This window comes from Adiantum capillus-veneris, chromosome 2, assembly GCF_014529385.1.
Source record: "Adiantum capillus-veneris isolate H3 chromosome 2, ASM1452938v2, whole genome shotgun sequence".
Lineage (NCBI taxonomy): Eukaryota > Viridiplantae > Streptophyta > Polypodiopsida > Polypodiales > Pteridaceae > Adiantum > Adiantum capillus-veneris.
Window position 1 is genome coordinate 144,904,193 of NC_140932.1, and position 22,764 is coordinate 144,926,956.

The 22,764-nt window shown below is 42.6% G+C and overlaps 1 protein-coding gene across 5 annotated transcripts in view; it reads left to right on the forward strand.

Moving 5' to 3' along the window:
- Positions 1-7,403: 7,403 nt before the first annotated feature.
- Positions 7,404-22,764, forward strand: part of ATATH8 (Protein kinase superfamily protein) — a 164,301-nt gene continuing 148,940 nt past the window's right edge. For 2 of the 5 annotated variants that reach the window (XM_086491144.1, XM_086491152.1), the window contains exon 1: positions 7,404-7,642. In XM_086491144.1, the coding sequence (XP_086347270.1) occupies positions 7,618-7,642 (25 nt within the window). In that variant the 5' untranslated portion in view covers positions 7,404-7,617. The remainder of the gene's footprint in view (positions 7,643-22,764) is intronic. The other 3 variants (XM_086491170.1, XM_086491136.1, XM_086491160.1) reach the window with 2 other exon arrangements.

Here is a 22,764-nt window from a genome sequence, read left to right on the forward strand (position 1 = left end):
TAAGTAGACTGATTTTGTTCGCAACTCACAAAACTTGAGTGGTAGCTTGTTGAAGCTAAACTATTTGTCCGTGGGATGCACCTTGTAAGTATGTAGATGTATCATGTGCGCTCTATAGGAGGGTATATTATAATTCATATCAATGGTTTATGCTTACTAGAGGGGCATTTTAATTCAATTTCTAGAAAAAGTTACAGTTTTATGAAAAAAGAGGGGTAATTTTATTCCAATCCACAAAATATGTAAATGCGTTTTTTAATGAGGATTTGATCACACCTAACATAGAGGATTTTGGAAGTTGCACCCCCTGAGACTATTTGAGATCCATGCTTTTTTAACCACTCAAGTGCAATCAAAATAGTGCATAAGTAAACTACTACCTTCTGAAATTCATCACATGGTTTGCGTCCATGTGCTCCAAGAGAACACAGGTGTTGCCAATATATTTTTGCTAGTTCATAAGCCCAACACCCTAATAGTTTGAAGCATTATCAGTGACTATTGTAGTGACATGTTTGGGACCACCAACACTCACTATTGCTCTCCCATACAACCTACACATATTCACAGTATATGTAGACATCTTCTCTTTAACAACGACTATCGCCTTAGTGAAGACCAATCCCCTTGGAGAAATAATCATTAGATTGATCATCGGCCTTTTTTCGGCAACTGATCTTTCCAGTCATTGTGATAGTACATCCAAATGTCGGAACATAGTCCATAATAGTGCAGTTGATCTAATCTTGAATATCGTGTTCAATGTGTCTAGCAACTCCGTGTGCATCTTAATATAAGCTTCTTAGTGTGTCTTGAAAAATGAGACTATGGGCCACATTAAAAGAGATGCCACAAGCAACAAGTGCACTTGTCCATTTCAAGTGAAGTTTACTCATTGACATCTTCGAGTCCTCTACATATTCCACCTTTGTTACTTGATGCCTTAATGGGTGAGGCATAGGGCATGGTGTAACGCTCTAATGGAGTGAGCTTCAAGGCACTAACTAACAATGAGGCATGACCTGATGATCCATCCTATGTTTGCTAGGTTTCCATTTGTTCTTATTTTCCTTCACCATTGTTGAGTAGAATCATCCCTCAATTGTGTGTTTTGAGGACCTCTCTTCCGTATAAGGACACCTTTTTGTTTAAGTCTCGTTATATAATTGTGCAATGTGATATGTGTATTTGCTGGCAGTTTGTCATAGTAGGCTACATTTATCCTACCCCAATAATATGCCCTTTGATCCTCGTAGCATTGACCCCAAACTGTAGCATTGACCCCAAACTCATCACCACAAAACTTACATTGCAAACAAGATATGGTTTTGCCTGGTTTTCACTCCTTTATGAATAACCAAGCTACTCCTCCCACCATTTTGCACTAGTTTGATAATAAAAAAGCATTTGGTAATAGATATCTAAAACTCCTCAAATGTACATATAATAACAATTTCATAAGCAAGCGTGAAAAAAAAAGCTTTTCCAATCAAAAATATAATTAGACAATTGAATTGACAACACTTGAACAATGTCTCCATTTCAAATAAAGAAAATAACCATATTAATATACAATTGGTTTTTGTGTATATAGATCCACTTAACCTATAATATATGACATTGTATATATAAATGATGGTCCAATTTATTCCCAAGAAGAGAACCTAATAAGAGTGAAGAGATCTAAGAACGATAACATCCAAAAGCACGTACATAATTGTCATTTTAATGACATGCACACCCATAAGGTCACCATAGTTCTTCTACAACCATAGTATTTATGTTTAACACAAGCTATCGTGATCACTCTTGCCAATCTCATAGCTAGTACCATGGTTCATCTTAACTTATATCAAACATTTCTGACTTACACTAAAATCCTTGACATATGCTACCGTTATTACCCTTGTTACTCAAAGATGATTGTGTACCCACCATAACACATGCCAAATAAGTCCTTGTGCTAACATATCATCCTTCACATCTCTTATACTATAGATAGTAGCATGTTCATATTAACTTATATAAAAGGTTTCCTCTTACACTCAAACCCTTAACATATGGTATTGTCGTTACCCTTGAACCCTTGGCCTGAGTGTTTTATGGCCCCTCTTTACAAGCATGTTATTTTCATCCACATCCTAATAAGAGGTGCTTCACATTAGTATTATTTCTAGACTAACCTCTTTCAGCTCTAATAAAAAATCTCTAAGAGGTGCTTCACATTAGTATTATTTCTAGACTAACCTCTTTCAGCTCTTTCATGTACACATTAATTAAACCATTAACCACAAGAACACCAAGCAAGTATAAAAAAGTCCATATATCCCTAACTTACATGATGATGCTAAACCACATTAACACAATGATTTTCCAAGCATTCCAAGTCAATCACTCAAGAGTGCAACCAAAATCACAGCAACAACATACCCTCTATAACGCATGTCAAGGAAGTGCCTCCCTATCTTATATCTATATTAACACATATCATGTGTTCATGATGGTATGACAAAGTGTCCACCCTAAAAACATCTAGAAGTTTTCGCTACACACTTGTGAACATTTATATGTAGTCGCATGTACACCAATGTCCCTCGATCTAGATTTGTGACCATAGATACATCCTGCCACTTGAAAAAGCTACTAAGAAAAAATATAACATTTAAATTTTTTAGTACCATCTACACAATGCATATTGGTTTACTAAGTTAATTTAAAATAATTGACTTCATAAAGAGTTTTTTTAAATAGGAGATAAAAATCTATCCAATTACTTGTTTTTTTGAACCAATTAAAGTTAGATTGATTGACTTTTACTTTTTGTCTCACCTAAAAGCTCTAAAGATATTAAGAAGCAAATATGAAATTCATGAGAGGGAGTGCAACATTATATAATCACATCTATTTGATCACATAAAACACACTCAAATATGATTTATTTGAATAATGTCCAATCAAATTGCATTCCACGGACCATATGTGTTTGGTCAAACTTATGGAGGGATTATTTGCATGAATCTATCTGATGACATGTCATTTTGTTATTCACCATTTCGTCAAACTTGTTGTATAATACTTGCAAATTGTCAAATAAAGGAATAATGCAACTTAGTGATGATAACAATATCCTACCAAGTGGAATATTCTTCAAATGAGGCATCCATCTCACTCAACAGATAATGTGGAAGATGGTAACTTCACATGCGATGCTCGTGTAAGGAGTGATGCATTGATTATGGGCCCTTACAATGCACAAGAAGTGCAAAAGAACCTTCAAACCCAAAAAATAGGCATGAAACTTTTTATGGGTGTCAAGGTTGTCCTATGCACTATACTAAAGATGACCAATGTTCCAAGTAATTAAGGCTAAAGCATACCTCAATACCAATAATCTTTCTCGTCCACTAGAGATTATTAGCCAAAAATTTCAAATCCTCTCTACATATTTGTGCAAGCCCCTTGGCTTGGTGCATGTCGACACCTAATGAATGGCCCCCCCCCACCCAACACACACACACACACACACACACACACCTTCTCCACCCAGAAGTTTGTATGCTAATAGCACATCTCAAACTTTCTAAGCTGCTATGCAATATGCCTAAAAATGAAGCCTTGATTCACATGGATACATAGTAAGAATAAAACATAATGGAGCTTTTGTGCTCATAGCCAGCGGATGCTTTTGTCGACATGCATATGTCATGGAAAAATAAAACCGACCTTGTCAAATTGTATGTTGTATTATCATAAAAGTACGTGCAATTGATGTATATCTTAATTGCGCTCACAAAGCATACCGTAAATTGTCCAATGGTGCCTCGCAATAAGTATCCTACAAATAAGGCATGTCGCAATTACAGTGACAAAAACTACCTTAGATCTTATGTTATGTTAGTGATCATGGTCATTTCCGACTGCCTCTAGCTCAAAAAAAATTGCCTAGGAGCAATGCACTAGAAAAAATTCAAACCCAAAACTCCAAGATAGATAGAGAAAGAGACCCCTATGGACTTCTTGTATTGTAGCAAAGAGCCGGCCATGCCTCCTTCGTCAAGCATATACATGATAAAGAGAGCTCCACCTTACCAGCAAAGGGCCGACCATGCTGAATCGAGCCTATGCATGAGTTGGACGGGAGTCGAATCCCGTACCCCCTATTGTAGTCTAGCAACAAGCCTTGACTTACTACAATTGAATGGCCTACTAATAGTTGGCGAGTATCTGTGACCTCCCTGGAACAAGGGGTGTGTGAGTTGAATCTCGTACCCCCTGGCGTAGTCTACCAAACAGGCCTTGCCTTACTGCTATTGGATGGCTTACCAACAATTGCCAGTCACAAGATCTTTCTCCTTGAGATTTTGGAGCATTGCCTGTTGGCCTTGCCTTGCATGGTGGCTTAACACCATAGACAATTTCTGCATGAATAAAAATCCAAGTTGAATAACCCTTGCTCAAACCCATGCCAAGAAGCATAGCCAAACGTGGGTCCCTGCCCTTACTAGTGGTGGGTGCCATAAATTGGCGCCCATGTTTAACTTTAATTCTCAAAGAAGGTGAAAAGGAAGTAGGTGATATTGTAGTAGCCTGCAAACGACATAGAGGAGAAACGAAATGCTCGCAGCAGTTCACAGACACCATATCGGCTTGCGCTCATGAAACAAAAAAACACCCATCTGCCATGGTGATTCCATCAAGCCCAACTCCATGCAATCTTGTGTAGGTCGCCGAGATGCCCTTGTATGTGATAGAGTTCGCTCTCACGTGTCTTTTCTCGGCTCTGAGGAAGTCAGCTAGAGAGAGGCACATGCAAAACCTCATGCATGCAAAGCCATGACCTGCCATCCCCCCCTAAGCTCTGATACCAGTGAAAGGATTGGAGGACTATCACAATGCTAATCACCACCTAGCCTTGCCCCTATATAGACGCTTGGTCCCTATTTTAGGAGCCCCCTTGACCATACATGCGTAGATTAGGGCCTTGCCCCCCCCCCCGATCCTACCTTAGGCTTGATAGAGTGGCTTAGTTTTAAAAAGAGAAACCAAATCATCATTAAGAAAAAATATAAATACAAATCACAATCCCTCAATTGGTCAGCCACCCCAAACTGAGTTTCCCTCGATGCACCGAGTTATCCCCCTATATAGGAGAACACTATCCTCCCTACAAGGATTCATGGCATGGGGAGCCGTCCTCTCGCATTCTGTCACGGACTACCAATGAACCCCTAGCTTCATGGTTCACACTAAGACAGGAACCCTATTTCCTACCTAGGATTTGGGTCCAATATTAAGTAATTACCTCAATGCAATCCATAGATCGACATTGGTTACTTTGTGGGATAAGAGTATGCTTACACTCCAATGCGCTACCCAGCCGACATTTGGCCCCCATGCCAAGAAGGTTACCCCAACACTCCTAGGTTATTACAACTTTAAATTGAAAATCATTTAACAATCATTGTTATAAAAACCTTATACCGGATAAAACACTACTACCCATTTGATTTTTGGTCCCATCATGCCGACTCAAGCATTGTGCTAATAATTCAAAGCAAAAGTAACTAAAATTAGACAATAACGAAACGAAAATATGTGATCATATGGCATGCAGTATTTATTCCAAAATCCCCCCCCCCCCCCTTTTTTTGGGTGACCTACATGCATGCTAAGAGGAGGCATTTGGTAAACCATTGCTACTGGGCAAGGGTTAGTAGATCCATCGTTGTCAAGAGGTTCAAGAGGAAAAGCCTCTACTTTGGCCATTTCTTTGATGTTGGGCTCCACAGTTGGTGTGGTTTGTCCATGCCATTGACCACAACCTCATCCTTGCAACATCGTAGGCTTCTTGGTGGGGAGGGAGAGGGCTTGAGGAATTATGCCGCCACTTGACCGCAAGGGAAACATGGACTATAGTGGCATTTATGATGACATTAGGGATGAGAGGTTTTTGGGTAGAGAGAGAGAGAGAGAGAGAGAGAGAGAGAGAGAGAGAGAGAGAGAGAGAGAGAGAGAGAGAGAGAGAGAGAGTGGCGGAGGAGGATTTTTATCAAGCTTGGGAACTCTCGACATGCCCTCAAATGCAAGAAGGCAACCTCTTTTTATAGGAAAATGGGGGATTAAGACTCGATTAAGAGCGCTTTCTTCACTTGTAGGAAAAGAGTGTGAGCATAGAATCAAGTTTAGGGAGAGGTGGAGAGAGAACAAAGATGGGCTATTGGGTTTTTTTTAAAAGAAACTATTTTACCCTTCAAACTTAAGCATGTGGTTTTCCATTGCCCTGTAAAATGGATGGTCAGTCGTTGAAGTTGAACCCCAAAAAAAAGGAATTTACAAAAACGAAAACCCCTGCGTCTTGAACTTGAAGTCAAAGTTGAAGGATCAATCCCAAGAGATGTTGAGGATTTACTATTTATGTAGCCCCATAGTCTCATGATCAATGGGTGGCACACATCATGGAGTCACCTCAATATGTAGACATGTAAATTGAGTCCTTGTGTTGAGGAGTAGATGGAAGGGATTCGACACACTTGATGTTGTGGGTTAGAAGGGGCATTTTGTTGATGTGGCAAGTGCTTCAAGCACTCCCCTAACGAAACTTATGGAGTCTCCTAGGTCTCTTTAGGAGATGCCATTTGACAAAGATGAATGATGGGTGCGTGCTTTGAGCTACTTAGAACACTCAAGAGGGTAGGAATAACATCTTTGGTAGGTATCCTCTTTCTTTGTGTACAAGTCTTTGATGGAACCCTAGCCCCCTCAAGGCACATGTAGTGCTTGAGGGCAATTGTATTCTTATCGAGTTAATATAAATTCTCTCAAGTCACAATTGTGAGTATGGCAAAAGAAAAAAAAAAAAAAAGGAGACACCATTTGGAGAGGTACGAGCTTAATGTCTTAATAAGGGTCCTTCACAAGCGAATCTAGCGGGGCCTATGGGTGAGCCCTATTATGGCACGAGTTTTAAGGTGTTGCAAATTTTTGTGCGTGGCAAACCTCACAATTGTGAGTGGTGGTTGTTTAAAATGTCATAAAGAGATTACAAAGCAGCCTCAAGCTCATGCCGAGCCTTGAGGGACATAAGGTTATATCAAAACTTAGACATACCCATTCTCAAGCCCTTAAACGACACAGCTCGACCGGATGGTGCGAGTTGCCCTAATTCAATCATCCAATCTTTCGATGTAACCTTATGTCCCTCAAGCTCATGCCAAGCCTTGAGGGACATAAGGTTACATCAGAACTTAAGACATATCCATTCTCAAGCCCTTAAACGCCACGGTTGAATTGCGAGTAGCCCTCATCCAATCATATGAGTTATACCCTTTACTTACCACACATATTATCTCCTTACTCTCCTTTACAATCTCTGAGAAGCTAGCCTGGTGTTGCATTCCTAAACTAACCTGAACAGATGAATGGTTTAAAGCTCCTGCTGCCAGCTGGCCTCTATCCCTCACCATGTAGGACGTCTTCACTTGTGTGAACGTCATTCCTGAACTTCAGGGCCACGCTCTGTCCGAGTGTGAATGAGAGAGACGAGCAGCAGGGTGCAGCTGCTTCTGACGACTCTCCAGCTCCAGATGTTTCTGTAGTATATACCTGGCAAAGATTTCAATGGCGTACACCTCGCCAATGACAGGTAGAGCTACCCTTCGCTGCTTTCGTACCCTTTGTGTCTCTTGTGTGTGTGTGTGTGTGTGAGAGAGAGAGAGAGAGAGAGAGAGAGAGAGAGAGAGAGAGATGGCTGAGGGTCTTTCTTTCATCTTTTGCATTTGTTTTCTTGGTTTAATCCGAGAAGCTTCTCGGCATGAGAGCCAACCACATCATGTGTCGGGTGTAGTCTGCTGCCGTATATGGTATCTTGTTCCATCAAGTGCTTTGTTCAATCACTATGAGACATGACAGCTGGCTCTTGTTTGTTCTCTGTTACTTTTTCTCATGTTCTCCCTCTTTGTGTGTGTGGCTTTGAGTTGATGGCCTCGCGCTTCCGTTTGTGCATGCCAACACTCTGCGGTGTGGGTGTTTACTGCCACATCTGTGATGTTGGTTCATCCCACATTTATTTCTTGTTTCAGTTTTTTCCATCTTTGGTTTCTGTTTGATTCCCTCCGAGTGGGTTGGTCGCTCTTTCAAGGTATACTGTAGGCCCCTCCCCTCTTGGGCTGCATTCTTTGCCTTGCTTATTGCTCCTTTTGGTGGAGCTTTTCGTCTGGCAGTCCCTTGGTAGAAGTTGCAATGAGATTTCTCCATGATATGTCCCATTATTTGCAAGCTCTTCCACTCCTTGCAGTAGTGCTCCTTTTTGTCTACTTCGTCTTTCGCCAATTCAACCTTTAAAACTTCAAAGAGCGAAAGTCTCTCCCAAAACCCATTGAAATTGTGCTACTCTACAGACTTTGGTTTTGTGAAACTCATTAGAAAAAGTCTGTCATAGAAGATGCTTAATACATTGTTCCCGGTTGATGCTTGTTGGCAAAATATTTTGGGCAGATGCTTGGCATAGTATTTTGGGCGGATGCTTGGCATAATACTTCTAGTGTTCTTTGATGTAGTTTTCACATGGGCATCAACCCTAAACACCTCTTTATTGGTGTACTAATGTCCAAAGACCCCATTTCTCATTCATGTGCCGAGATGAAAGCAATGTTTTTTAGGTATTGACATTGAGCATATATGCATTGGCTTGCGAATGTGTAAAGGTTCAAAACAATGCAAAGTCAAGAGCTTGTTAATAATTTGCCAAAGTTAAAGGTGGCTGAAATGCATAAACTTTGTGAGGCTTGTTAGGTTGGAAAGCCAGCAAAAGCATCTTTTCCTCGTGACAAGTAAGCAAAAAATTGCTGGGGTTAGTACACTTTGATATATTAGGTATACAAAGAATGCACGTAACTACCGGCCAGATGGATGATTTAGTCAAGCACTAAAAATTGGAAAAGAATGACTAAATTTGAATCGGAGAAGATAACACTTTGCACTTGTGGACGAGACGGATAGAAAGTCAATTGCTTTATTTTATTGGCGTTCGAAGCTTTTCCATCGTAAAATGTGCCACGTCATCCACACGTATATGTTGGCCACTTTTTATGCCGCAAATTGCGTGCGGCCAGATTAACCACTCTGGTCCTTTGCTGTGCCGGCTCACTACTAAATTTTCTATGTATGTGTTACCGATTCCTCCTCGTGCTCTATCACCGGCCAATTTGCCAAAGAAGAGTATAGTCCTTAATTATGCTTGCGTACACTGACATTATAACGTACACCAATTTAATGGAAATCGTTAGTCTAAAAAATGCTTATGATCAATGCTATGCATCACACTCAACAATACAAGATCTAAATTGCTCTTGTGCTGAGCAGAGTGGTCCAAGGACTCTTGTCCAACCGCTCAGTGCAAACCGTCATGATGGATGCATCCGTTAAGCTGGGTCCAAGTAACCATCATAGAGCGTCTTAGGACTCTGTCCAACCGCTCCACTGGGTCTGGGATATGAGTCCGGGGAATCACGTCCGATCGTTCAAGAAAACTGTTATAACGGGTTTGTGGACTCTATTTGACCGTTGCACCGGTTCCGAAGCCGCTCAAAGCGGGAGTATAAGTTTTTATAGTACAATCAAGAGACAACGTAAAACAGGTTGAGAAAGATTTTGAAGAGACCGAAACAAGTTGAATCTGTGTTAAACAAGTTAAGAGAACTACAAACAAGTATTAAATACAAACAAAACTATTAGAAATCAATTCTTGTGGAAGGTTCCTAATGGAAGGTTCTTAGGTCAATCAAACTTAAAGAGTCACATATTTTCGTTTGTGTTGTATGAGGATGGGCCTTTGCGGAACTACAATGGTAGCATCATTCTTATGGTGCCAGCCATTTCTAATAGAGCATTATAGTTCCCAAGCTTCATGATGCAAAATAGAAGTTGTCCATGGCATGGCTGAATAGAAAGTGAATAGAATTTGTCCATGGTATCCCTGAATAGAAACTAAAAGCGACCCAATAAGTGGGGTAACTTTGTTTGTATCTCTTGTAGCTAACTTTGATCTGAGTTCCCATTTATTCATAGTCATTTCCAATGCTTTTGACAAAATGGAAGGAAATAAAAGTTTTGGATGAATCAAAGAAGATCAAGGTTGCATTGCCTTGAATTTTGCCTTGGGTTCTAATTAATTCACTAGAAGAATTTGGAGAGGTAGGTCCTAACATTATCGACAACTATTATAAGACCAATGGTTGTCTCTTGTTTCTTAGCCGACGGTTGTTTAGGTGGTGAAGCAACCTAAAAAAGTATGGCTAGTCTAGAAACATCCAAAGCATTTGCCTTCTTGTTGAAGAGTTTCCCTTTGCTTTGGAGTAAATCGAGGTTGTTGAGGTAGCCGATGCCTTTGTGCGCGAGAAGTGAATAAGTTTACTTTTCCATCTACTTATAGCCAATTGTTGCATAGTCCATAAGTTGTTGCATAGTGGTCACCTGCTTGGAAAAGGCAATACTTCTCTAGAGGTGAAGACAACCCACCGATCCTTCAAAATTAGGTATGCAAATAAAAAAACTAGTAGATACACATTCTAGACTTTTTGATTATAGTCTTCCAAAGTGTCATTGGAGACCGTTGTCTTTAAATTGCCCCATTTTGGAAGAAAGTTACTTTTGGTCCAACTATGGAGGCCACAATTGACTTTTTTGGGTATCAGCTTTTGATATTAGACTTTTTGGGTGCCAACATTTTTTAGGAGCCACTTTTGGGCCTATGTGCCTTTAAATAAGCGGTCGAGGGTATCACCTGTAGATTAGTGCATGGTTGTAGAGTGTAGAGCAATTGTATCTGTCACAAACTGATGACATGGCAGTGCCCTGGTGGACAAGCCCTGCTGACGTGAACACCCTGTACGGATAGTGACATGGCAGACAGTACGGATTTTCGGATTCTGCGTTGACAATGTTGACGTGGCAGAGTGTACGGACTTTTGCGTTTTACGCTGGCTTACGTGGCATGGGTGTACGGATTTCCGCAATTAGCGCTGACTTCTTTTTGCTAGCAGATTTTCAGCCAAGTTGCTTTTGGAAGCTTGCTTTTGGGCTCTGCTTTTAGCAACCCTTGTAAACCTTTATAAGTGACCCAAGGGGGACTCACTTCTCAGAGCATCTGAATGTAGAGTCTGAGAGCGACATACACGGGAAGTGTATTTTGCTCAAAGATTAATATAAAAGAAACACCGAAAGGGGCGCCAGTCTTTGGGGCCAATATCTGTTGGCATGGAACTACGTCGGGCCGTGTCGACTCCTAAATTTGTGAAATGTTTTAAAGTGAATCTCTATTGTGTCGCGACAGAATCTTGACTTGTGGTGTCCAAGTTTGTTACAGTGGTATCATAGCACGACCGATTTCTCTTCTATCAAGAAATCCGATCCCTTTTCTCACGACACCTATGAATTCAGAAAAGAATCAATCGACTTCTTTTGCAACCGCTGAGGCGGGAGGAGGCAATACGGCAAATTCAAGCGATTGAGCAGAAGACGAGTACGGGCCACCTCGGCCTACATAGTATGAACTTACACAGTATTAGCTTTTGGAGATGCAACGTCGACAACAAGTTGAAGAGTGCACAAAGCAGATGCTTCAGTTTGCTAAAGATTCCCAATTTGCAAAATTTTTGACCGAGCAGTCCATGGCTGAAGTGCATACTCATTGGCAAAAAGCCAACGTCAAACCGGCAATCAAGAAACCTCCTACTCCGAGGATGTTTAAAGAAGAAGAAGAAGTTCAAGAGGTGGTTTAGACCTAGATCAATCAACTTTTGGATACGAAGAATCAATCGAAAAAGCAATTGAAGGAGCGCAAGAAGGGGACTAACTACCCCGATTACTTGGGCCGTCAATCTGCTTTTGCATCTGCAAGAAAGCAGAAGAAGCGTGTGCGTTTTTTAGGACTACCCAATTCTTCTTCCTCTTCTTCTGACAGTTCTTCTAGCTCTTCCGACTCGAGTGAGGAGGATAGAAGGGGCAAGAAGCGAAGCAAAAAGAAAAGCTTTGGAAAGAACAAGAAAAAGGCAAAGAAGCTCAGATTCCGACCAGTTTTTGATAGCTCTACGGAGGAGTCATCCTCTGATAGTCCGGACTTCGACGACCACATGTTTTATTCGAAGAAGAAGCACTTTTATAGAGCCAACCAATACGACTTCCTCGAAGTTAAGAGCAAGAAGGCAAAGGAATTTAAAGAGGGTGGACAATAAAATTTGAATCCTTTTTTGGATTCTGAGATGCTCCGAGGGTTTTGGCCTTCATCCAACAGTTTGACATAGCCTTTTCTGGAGGGCATTACTCAGAGCACTCCAAGATCAGGAGGGTTGCATCATTTCTAAAAGGAAATGCTCGAACATGGTGGTCCACTCTTCTTCCGAGGAAAGAAGCCTTAGTCTACTGGTAGAAATTCAAACGGCTCCTTATTTCTTCTTGGTTGACCCGGGAGTACGAACGAGATGCAAGAACTACTTGGAACCATCTTCGGATGACCAAGGGAGATTCTTTGGACGCATATTGTGAGAGGTTTTGGGATTTTTTTTCTGCCGACCTCTTCGTTTAAGAAGGTCACCTTTAAAGGAAAGATTGAGTGGTTTTGCTGGGGACTCCCTACAGAGATTCAAGATTACTGCCTTGAACAAAAGTCTGACTCTATTCAACAATTAATGGGTCGTGCGAAATGAGGGGTCGCGATACATTTGGGAAATTTGACCTACCCCCCTGATGAAATCTTGACTCAGAGGACTAGACAGACCTCGAACAATGAAAATAGAAAGAAAAAGAATCCCCAGGAAAAGAAAGATACACGACCCTGATTGACTCTTAGAGAAAGGGCTAACTATCTCAAAGAGGGGAAGTGTTTTGGTTGCGGGGAACAAGGGGACATGTCCGCAAAGTGCCCCAAAAAGGCACAACAAGGACAGACTGAAGACATTTCAGAGAGTTCTAAAGCAGTAGAGAACATGGCAGAAAAGGCAAGATAAAAGCAGGACTTGTATTGGATTGCATGGGAATCGAGCCAAGCCAGATAGAAGTACAGAACTTTGCCGAGCTTGCGGCAAAGTGAAAGATTAGGAAGCCCTTACCTTTTTTGATGTAGAAGCCAAGGCAAACTTCATTTCACCTGAATTGGCGGCGCGGCTCGAGGTTACGCCCAACAAGATGGGGCCACCGGCGGGGCAGTTCTAGCGGGGCCCGGACGGGATGTAGTCATTATGCCTGTCATTGGCAAACTTCGTTTGCATTGTGAGGGGTATTTAGGGCACGAGGACTTTTATCATGCCTTTGGAAGGGTGTGATGTCCTCCTAGGAATCCCTTGGTACCATAAGAACAACGCCGTGGTTGACTATCGGGCCAAGAAAGCGACTTTGACAAACGAGAAGGGCAGAAAAGTTGCACTAGATGTAAAATTGAAGGGCGAGTCCGTCCTTATTGCATCGGCTTCGGCCATTTCAGAATTAATGAAATCCAGTCTTTTTGTTTACTCGATCTATTTGAAAGAATTAAATGATGAGCATCGAACGAACATGTCTGAACTAGACAAAGAACGCCAAGATTTTTTGCACACACATGCTGATTGGTTCTCTGAAGTCTTGCCAGGCAAGTTATCCCAATCTCGTCCTGAGGACCATACTATTGATCTGATTCCTGGAAGCACACCACCGAACCGGCCATCTTACGTGTTAGCCGAGCCCAGAATGAAGAAATCATGAACCAAGTGACATACCTTCTTGAAAAAAGGGTCTCATCCAGTGGAGTACTTCAACCTATTGCTCTCCGGTTTTACTGGTACTAAAGAAAGACGGATCTTGGAGGATGTGCATTGACTATAGAGCTCTCAATAAAATCACTATCAAGAACAAATTTTCGATTCCAAGGATCGATGATATTCTTGATTGACTTCAGGTATCCTCTTGTTTCAGCTGGATTGATTTGAAAAGCGGGTATCATTAGATCATAATCGCTTCGGGAGATGTCTACAAAATAGCCTTTCGGACAAGCTTTGGCTTATACGAATTTTTGGTGATGCCTTTTGGACTTACCAATGCTCCAGGGACTTTCAACCGAATGATGGATAGGATTTTCCGAGAGTATCGATCTTTTGTGGACACTTTCTTTAATGATATTATAGTTTTCTCCAAGGCTGAAGCGGAACATTGACATTATATGCTATAGGTCTTTCAGGCATTGCGTGATCACATATTAGTTATCAATGCCAAAAAGAGCGAGTTTTTCTTGTCGGAGATGCACTTTCTGGGACACATCGTCTCATCAATAGGAGTATAGATGGACCCGGCGAAGATTGAGACTATCTGCGATTGGCCAGACTTGAAGAATGTTCATGAAGTTAGAAGCTTTTTGGGCTTGTGTTCTTACTACCTGCGGTTCATTCGGAAGTTTGGAGAGGTAGCTTCCCCTTTGCACATATTGACTCAGAAAGGAGTCCCTTTCTCGCCGGGACCAACAAGGTGAGTGCCTTTGGGACACTTCAAGAAAAACTGACTACTGGACCAGATTTGGCTTTGCCAGACTTGCAAAAGCAATTTGAAGTTTTTTGTGATGCTTGTGATCGTAGTCTGGGAGCGGTCTTAATGCAAGAAGGCCATGTGATTGCTTATGAAAGTAGAATGTTTTCAAGGCCAAAATTGGTAGCATAGATTTATGAGAGAGAGCTATTGGCAGTTATCCATGCTCTTACTCAGTGGCAACATTACCTACTCGGAGCCGATTTCATGGTCTTTACTGATCATCAGAGTTTACGCTACTTCTTGTCACAGAAGCAGCTTTCGGAAAAGCAGATTCGGTGAAGCTTCGAGGATATGGTTGATCAGTACGCGATTGATCCGGATTTTTCCGATGTGTTTACTCGGATACAGAATGGAGAGATAGTGCTAGGGTATTCCATACGGGATGGCTATTTGATGAAGAAAACAATGTTGTGTGTTACTGTCACGAGGACGTGGCAACTGCTAACCTTAGTTGTTGGTTTCTTTCCAATGATTTTTGTTTAATTTTTGAGACCCTCTTTTTGAAGTTGCAAATGGCCAGACATTGTATGGCCAATGTGAACGGTAGTTTCACCCACAAACGGGAAGTTGGTCGGCCTTGGAACTCGTAAAGTAAAAGGATGTCTAGGCTCAGTTCAAGATCATGTAGGTCCCCCGTCGCACTTAGCAAGTTGCTGGATACTAGGAAGTGAACTCAATAAAGGCATAATGTCAAGGTGGGATCACCAACAGAAAGTATCCGACAGTTGGGCCACATTGCACTTTTGGATGCGGTTCCAATGGGGATAGATGGTTAGATGACCAGTGGGAGCCCAACAGAAGCATCTCCTAAATAATTAGGGAATTGCTATTTTGGGCCTGAAATGTGTTCGCGTCATTACCTTCAGTATGAACATTTTATTACTCTGCTACAAAGTCAACTAATGCACCAATTGAGAGATTTTTAAGCAGAAAGCCCAATGTGGGGAAATTGCATGTATGAGTGCCAAGTGGCACTTTTTGTCAATTTACGAAGTCTGGGAGAACAAAACTCGTTACTGACTCTTTGGAGTAGTTTTGGAGGCTGATACTGTGATTTTCAGCCATTTCTCTCCATTTTTGAGCTTCCCATGACCTCACCTAGGACCAAGGAGCTCATTTTCAGCATTGGAAGGCATCAGATGCGTGTTTACAGGGCTGTTTTGCTGCGTTTTGAGCGATACGCAGGTTTTGGCAGCCATGGAAATCTTCCCCTTTTTGCATCTATTTGTTCACAGATGCATTACAGGTCAAGGGCAGCAGAGGGGGCGCTCGATTTTATGTTGGGAGAGGCCTCCTTTTGCATTTTGTCACAAGTTAAGAGCTATGGAATGCTTCCTTTCCCCCTTATGTACAGTGCGGTGCCAGGAGTGATGCCCTGCACGCTACACACCGCTCTCTCTCTCTCTCTCTCTCTCCCCTATGAGCAGTTTGTTATGCCCCTCTTTTCATTTGACCAATGTATAGTTAGATGTGGGTTCATGCGCGATTGTCGAGGCAAGAGCCTCTTGCACAGGTACTGGATTAGCTAGCGGTTAATCCCCCGTAGGTACAGGTGAATTCAGAGAGGTTTCACGTGAGAAATCTCGTCCGATACAAAGGGCAGGTAGCCCTACAGGTGCGGGAGCTCGAGGTCTTGCTACAGATGCGACTGGCACGCGAAACGGAGCCCAAAACAGGGAATTACAGCCTGCTGTGTATTTTTGCAGGTTTAGGGTTTCGGCCCTAAACGGACCCTAATACCTTTAGGAGGTTCGGGGACACGAGGGGACCGTTGTACAAGTGATCTGGCGCATTTTCGGGGCAAAAAACAGAGAATTCAGCGTGCTGCAGATTCTCGCCAGGTTTTGCAAAGTGTCCGTATGCGTCGGGAAAGTCATCTATTGCGTGGGGATACTGACTGTGAAGCGTCCTACTACAGTTGTGTTGCCGAAATTGAGCCAGAACAGGTGTTTCTTAGCCTAGATTGTGCGGGGCAGCTCGTAGGAGATCACAGGTTTTATTCCTTGTGTTAAAGAATAAAGAAATACCGAAAGGGGTGCCAATTTTGGGGCCTACAGGTTGTCGGCGTCTGCTCGGAGCATTCTAGCTTCCGAGCCGTGTGTACTTAGGTGTTAATCCCCGTTATAGGTTACCTTTGCAAAGTACTTTGTGTGTGTCTAAAGTAAAGAATTTCGGGTGAAAGCCAACGCCTACTGCCCCACGGGCCGGTTTCAGTTACATAGCCGTTGAGGTAAAGGTTTTGACTGAGTGCCATTGTCCACCTTTTACCGGTCACCGCGGCGTTGACACCACCTTGAAAGGTGTGGAGCGTTATTTCTTTTGGCCGAGACTCAAGAAGGATGTGGATGACTTTGTTTGCAGTTGTTTAGTATGCCAGAAGGTCAAGTTTGATAGGCATAAGGCACATGGATTACTACAACTTTTACCCATTCCCACCTGCCCTTGGGAAAGTATTGCAATGAATTTCATCTTTGATCTCCCAAAGACATAGAATGGGCACGATGGCATTTGGTGTCACAACCTAGTGACATGGCGTGCCCAGTACACACACACACCCTCTGAGCCCCCTTGCAGAAATGCTGACGTGGCAAAGTGTACGGCAGTCCCTGCAGGCAGTGACGTGGCATACTCGAAAATCGCAGCAAAAAACGTGGGCAATAGCCACGTGGTAGATTTCTATTTGCGTACAACTTTTGGGCCTGCTTTTTCTACGGAGGGGCTGGAATAAAATTCTACGCAGCTTTTTTGGCCTTGCTTTAGTTACACAAATTGGAAAGAGAGAGAGAGAGAACTCTTTTGCTTTATTTTAGGCTCAAGAGAGAGCTTGAGAGAAAAAAAAAAGAACAGGCCCCTTATATTCAGCTTTTGGGCTCTGCTTTTGGCATCCATTGTAAATCTTTAAAAGAGTCCTTGGGCTCTCACTTTTCAGAGCATCTGGACATAGAGTCTGAGAGTGAGTCCCGACGACTTGCTTGTACTTTGAGTTGCAGATTAATACAAATAAGAAATACCGAAAAGGCCCCCAGGCTTTGGGGCCAATATCTCTAGTGAACTCAATACCGAATCAATTGGGAACTGTGAACTGTTTTGAAGTGATTATTTGTGGTGTCGTGGTAGATTCTCGATTTAAAGTGTCCAAGTCTGTTACAGTGGTATCAGAGCACGGCCGATTTCTCTTCTACGGGAAATCTGATCCTTTTTACGCGGCACTTATGGCTTCAGACAAACATTAGTCGACTTCCTCTGCATCCAGAGATGCGGGAAGAGATCAGAACGAAGATTCACGCGAGGAGTACGGCCCGCCTCGGCCTACTCAGGCGGAGCTCGAAGAGATGGAGCGTCGACGATTGATCGGTGATGCAACAAAGATGCTGCTTAATTTTGCGAAGGTTCCAAAATTTGCAAAATATATGAGCCAGACTTCTTTCAATGAGGTGCACACATAGTAGCGGCAGACCACAAAGCCACCCCTCAAACCGGCTCTCAGGATGTACACAGAGTAAGAATTGGAAGATGTGGTTGATGCACAAATTGCTCAGCTTTTTGACGCGCAAAATAAAGCTAAAAAGCACGACAAAAATCAGAAGAAAGGCGTTGACTTCCCAGGTTATTTGCGTCGTCAGACTACTTTTGAATCGGCAAGAAAGCAGAAGAAGCATGTTCGATTTGAAGGAGTACGCAGTTTTTCTTCTTCTTCTTCCTCTTCTTCGAGTTCTTCTAGCTCTTTTGACTCGAGCGAAAAGGATAGAAAAGGCAAAAAACGAAGCAAAAATAAAAGCTTTGGAAACAGCAAAAGGCAAAGAAGCCTAAATATCGCCCCGTGGTTGACAGTTCTACAGAGGACTCGTCTTCAAATAGTTCGGACTTTGACGACAGCAGCTTTTACGCAAAGAAGAAGAATTTTTATAAAGCCAACGAGTATGACTTTCTGGAAGGCAAAAGCAAGAAAGTCCGAGATTGTTATAGAGATGTTATAGAGATGCTTCGAAGGCTTTGTCTTTTATACAGCAGTTTGACATAGCTTTCTCAGGAGGGCGTTACTTAGAGCACTTTAAGATTCAGACGGCTTCCTCTTACTTTAAGGGGAATGCTCGAACTTGGTGGTCCATGCTTCTCTTAAACAAGACAGCGCCAGTTAAATGGCTGAAATTCAAAAGGCTTTTTATTTCTTCTTGGCTGACTCGACAGTATGAACGCGACATACAAACTGCTTGGAACCATAATCGGATGACCAAGAAGGATACAGTGGACGCTTATTGCGAGAGATTCTGGAGCTCTTGTCTACCCGCCTCTTCATTTAAGAAGATCTCGTTCAAGGAACAGATTGAGCTGATTACCTTCGGTCTTCCTACAGAGATCCGAGATCACTGCTTGGAACAAAAGTCAGCTTCCATTCAGGAGTTGATGAGTCATGCGAAACGAGGTTTTGCCATTCACTCGGGCAGTTTGACCTACCCCACATATAAAATCATGATGCAAAGGGCTGAACAGACTTTGACAAATGAAAGTAGAAAGAGGAAGAGAAACCCGGAAAAGAAAGAAAAGGATGTATGACCCAAACTCACTCGTCGAGAGAGAGCTCTCTACATCAAGGAGGGGAAGTGCTTTGGATGTGGGGAAACTGGGCATATCTCCGCGCAGTGCCCTAAAAAGGTACAGAAAGAACAAAACGACAAGGACGACGAGAGACGTGAGAGTTCGAGATCAGCTGAGGAATGTGGAAGAAAAGGCAAGATAAAAACAAGACTGGATCCAGATTGCGTGGGTACCGATCCCAGCATGATGAACGAGAGTACAGAACTTTGCTGAGCTTGGGGCAAAGTAAAAGACCAAGAAGCCCTCATCTTCTTTGATGCAGGAGCCAAGGCCAACTTCATTTCACCGGAACTGGCGGCACGGCTCGAGATCACTCTCGATCGGATGGGACCACTAGTAGAGGCAGTTCTAGCGGCATCCGGCAGGGATGTAGCCATTACCCTTGTCATTGGCAAGCTTCAGTTGCATTATCAGGGGTGTTTGGGGCATGAGGACTTCTACATAATGCCTTTGAAAGGTTGTGATGTTCCCTTGGGAATTCCCTGGTACCACAAGAACAATGCCTTGGTCGACTATTGGGCGAGGAAATCGACTTTGACCACAGAGAAGGGCAGAACCAATGTACTCGATGTAAAACTTAAGGGCGAGTCTGGCCCTATTGTATCGGCTTTGGCCATTTCCAAATTAATGAAATCCTGTCTGTTTGTTTACTCGATCTTTTTGAAAGAGTTGAGTGATGAGGATAGGACAAATATGTCTGAATTTGATAAAGAATGCCAAGATTTTCTCCACGCTCATGGCGATTGCTTCTCAGAGTGCCTGCCATACGAGTTACCACGCGCTCGTCTTGAAGATCATATATGCCATTGATCTGATGCCATTGATCTGATACCTGGGTCCTGGAAGCACACCACCGAACCGGCCACCTTACCGTGTGATCCGAGCCCAAAACGAAGAAATTATGAACCAAGTGAAAGACCTCTTGGAAAAGGGTCTTGTCCAGCCTAGTACTTCACCGTATTGCTCTCCAGTGTTGCTAGTTTTGAAGAAAGACGGATCTTGGAGAATGTGCATCGATTATAGAGCTCTCAACAAAATCACCATCAAGAACAGATTTCCGATTCTTAGAATTGATGATATACTTGACCGACTTTAGGGATCCTCGTACTGTAGCATGATCGACTTGAAAAGTGGATATCATCAGATCCAAATCGCTTCGGGAGACGTCTACAAGACAGCCTTTTGTACTACTTTTGGGTTATTCGAGTTTTTGGTGATGCCTTTTGGCCTAACCAATGCTTCTTCGACATTTAATCGGATGATGGACAAGATTTTTCGAGAGTACAAAGTATTTGTTGGCACTTTCTTTGACGATATCATTGTTTTCTCCACGGATGAGGCAGAACATAGAGAATATCTGCTTCAGGTCTTTCACGCATTACGAGATCACAAGTTAGTGATTAATGCAAAGAAAAGTGAATTTTTCCTACCAGAGATACACTTTTTGGGACACATTGTGTCAGTAGGCAGGAGTGCAGATGGATCCGGCCAAGATAGAGACTATTCGTGATTGGCCCGATTTCAAGAATGTCCATGAAATCAGAAGCTTCTTAGGATTGTGCTCGTACTATAGGCAGTTCATTAGAAAGTTTGCAGAGGTTGCTTCCCCTATGCATATCTTGACACAGAAAGGAGTCCCTTTCTCGTGGAGACCCACAGAGGTGACTGGCTTTCAGACATTGAAAGAGAAATTGATTACGGGACCAGTTTTGACTTTGCTGGACTTGTAGAAGTCATTTGAAGTATATTGTGATGCTTGTGGTTGTAGTCTGGGTGCGGTCTTAATGCAAGGCCATGTCATTGCTTACGAGAGCTGATTGTTCTCAAAGCCGGAATTGACAACACAGATTTATGAGAAAGAGCTTTTGGCGGTTATCCACGCTCTTACTCAGTGGCGACACTACCTACACGGAGCGGATTTTACTGTTTTCACAGACGATCAGAGGTTACGCTACTTCTTGTCACAGAAGCAGCTATCGGAAAAGTAGATGCGGTGGGCGAACATCTTGTCACAGTTTCACTTCCAGATTGTCCATGTACAAGGACAAAAGAATTTGGTGGCAGATGCTTTGTCTCGGAAGCCGTTGGTTCTGGCTACTTCCGCGATACATCATAGGACCTTCGAGGATATGGTCGATCAGTATGCCACGGATACAAATTTTGTAGACATTTTCACACGGATACGGGATGGGGAGACAGTAGCGGGATATTCCATTCGGGATGGCTATGTGATGAGGAAAACCATGTTGTGTGTTACACAGCCGTTGAGGGAAAAGGTTATGACCGAATGCCACTTTCCGCCTTTTACAGATCATCGCAACATTGCTACAACCTTGAAAGGGGTTGAGAAATACTTCTTTTGGCCGAGACTCAAGATGGATGTGGAGCAGTTGCTTGGTATGCCAGAACGTCAAGTTTGACAAGCATAAAGCACAGGGATTCTTACAGCCTTTGCCTATACCCACCCGTCCTTGGGAAAGTATTGCAATGGATTTTATTTTTGATCTCTCGAGAACACAGAGTGGTCACGATGGTATCTCGACTGTTATTGACAGATTTAGCAAGCAGGCTCATTTCATTCCAGTGAAGAAAACAATCAAGCGGGATCTCTTAGCGAGACTGTTTGTGGCCTAGATTTTCAGATTACATGGCATGCCCAAGACGATTGTCTCTGACAGGGACCCCAGATTTACAAGTTTGTTTTAGAAGGCAATTTGGGAGAACATCGGCACGCGGTTGCAGTTCTTGCATCTTTCCACCCGCAAACTGACAGGCAATCTGAGATTGCCAATTCAGTGGTTTTAGATTTATTGAAGTCTTACATCTCAGATTAGAAGACTCAATGGGAAAAGTATCTACCTTTGGTGGAATTTGCCTACAAATAACACGATACACTCTTCAACGGGGAATGCGCCATTTGAAATTATTGAACTTGCTATGAAGGTTCCACCCTTTCTAAGCACGAAAGATAAGATTTTTGAAGCCGATGAGTACACGCGCGACTTGGACACGGCTTTTGCCAAGGTCCGCGAGGCTTTGCAGAAATCTCAGGAAAGACAAAAAAAGGCAGCGGATCGCCATTGTCGCGTTCTTAAATTGAAGGAGGATGATTGGGTGCTCTTATGTTTTGAGAAGGCACGCTTGAGAAAGAAACAGGGAAAGGAGAGGCTTTTTCCAAAGCTTAGTATGCGATACTACGGACCTTTCCAGATCTCCGAAAAAATCAACGATGTCTCCTATTGACTGAAACTGCCTTACACTTGAAGGATTGACAATGCATTTCATGTGTCTCTTGAAACCTTCTAAAGATGATGTGCCCGAAGACGGGGAGCCTGATGAGCAACCTGAATTGGAAGAAAACGAGGAGATCCTTGTTTCTGAACAGATTTGGCACATAAGGACATAAAGAATAAGGGTAAAGTAAGAAGGCGGTTCTTGGTTAAATTCAAGAAGTATCCTGCATTGGATGCGAAGTGGATGGAGGAGGAGGACCTAGCAGATACTCCTCAGATTGTGAAACTTTACCTTGAAGCTTTTGATTTAGCATAGACTACTCCAAATGGAACCCCGAATGTAGTGGGTTGCACAAGAGTGGAGTTACTCCGCTCCTTTGTCAACACA